Source organism: Acanthisitta chloris, unplaced genomic scaffold, assembly GCF_000695815.1.
Source record: "Acanthisitta chloris isolate BGI_N310 unplaced genomic scaffold, ASM69581v1 Scaffold38697, whole genome shotgun sequence".
Taxonomy (NCBI): domain Eukaryota; kingdom Metazoa; phylum Chordata; class Aves; order Passeriformes; family Acanthisittidae; genus Acanthisitta; species Acanthisitta chloris.
In genome coordinates this window covers 1-849 of record NW_008681605.1, presented here as the reverse complement: position 1 = coordinate 849, position 849 = coordinate 1, and the positions used below count along the sequence as shown (strand labels likewise).

The 849-nt window shown below is 52.1% G+C and overlaps 1 protein-coding gene across 1 annotated transcript; it reads right to left on the bottom strand.

Moving 5' to 3' along the window:
- Positions 1 to 452: 452 nt before the first annotated feature.
- LOC103805512 (histone H1.11L-like) lies at positions 453 to 845 on the bottom strand (the record flags this gene model as incomplete). Its single annotated transcript, XM_009078162.1, has 1 exon — positions 453 to 845. A coding segment is annotated over one exon (393 nt), but the record flags the coding sequence as incomplete, so codon positions are not given.
- Between the last annotated feature and the right edge of the window lie 4 nt (positions 846 to 849).

Genomic DNA, 849 nt, shown 5'->3' with positions numbered 1-849 from the left:
AACACAAAGGCTCTTTTCAGAGCCACCTACAACTTCAAAAAAAGAGCTTGAACTTCATTAAAGCAGTAAAATTTTTCCGCGTCTATTGAAATGGTTGTCCAAAATTGACAAGCCATTACCAGGGTACATGCGACACACAGTCCCGTGCGCAAAGTACTCTGACCCCACGCCATCTCCCTACCCCGCTCCGGGGAGGGACTGACTCGGCCACAACCAATCTCTACATACACCATGCGGGCATTCCGAAGCCATCAGCACGCTACAGTTTCCCCACTCTTATCCCGAGGAAACGTAAAACAGTACTTTCACAAGAAAGCCACTCCCTGAAACTGCTCCCCTTTATCACCCTTCCCCAGTATGGTCAGTGTTTCAGCCTTTTAAAAGAAAACTTAGGTGGCTCTTAAAAGAGCCGTTGGGTTGAAGCGCAGAGCAACTTTTCCTCCACCGGAGACTTACTTCTTCTTGGGCGCAGCCTTCTTTGCTTTTGCTGCTTTGGGCTTTGCTGCCTTGGGCTTGGCTGCTTTGGGTTTCACTGCCTTTGCCTTGGCCGGGCTCTTCGCTGCTGCCACTGCCTTTTTGGGCTTGGCAGCCTTTGTCACCTTCTTGGGGCTCTTGGCTGCTCTCTTGGCCGCTGCCGGCTTCTTGGCCTTCTTAGGGCTCTTCTTCACTGTCACTGCCTTCTTAGGCTTCTTAGCAGCGCTGGCAGGCTTCTTGGCCACCGGCTTCTTGGGCTTAGCTGCGGCTGCCCTCTTTTGGGGGGCTTTTTCTTTTACTTCTCCAGGTTTCTTGCTAAGACGAAACGACCCAGAAGCACCTACACCTTTGGTCTGCACCAGGGTGCCCTTGCTG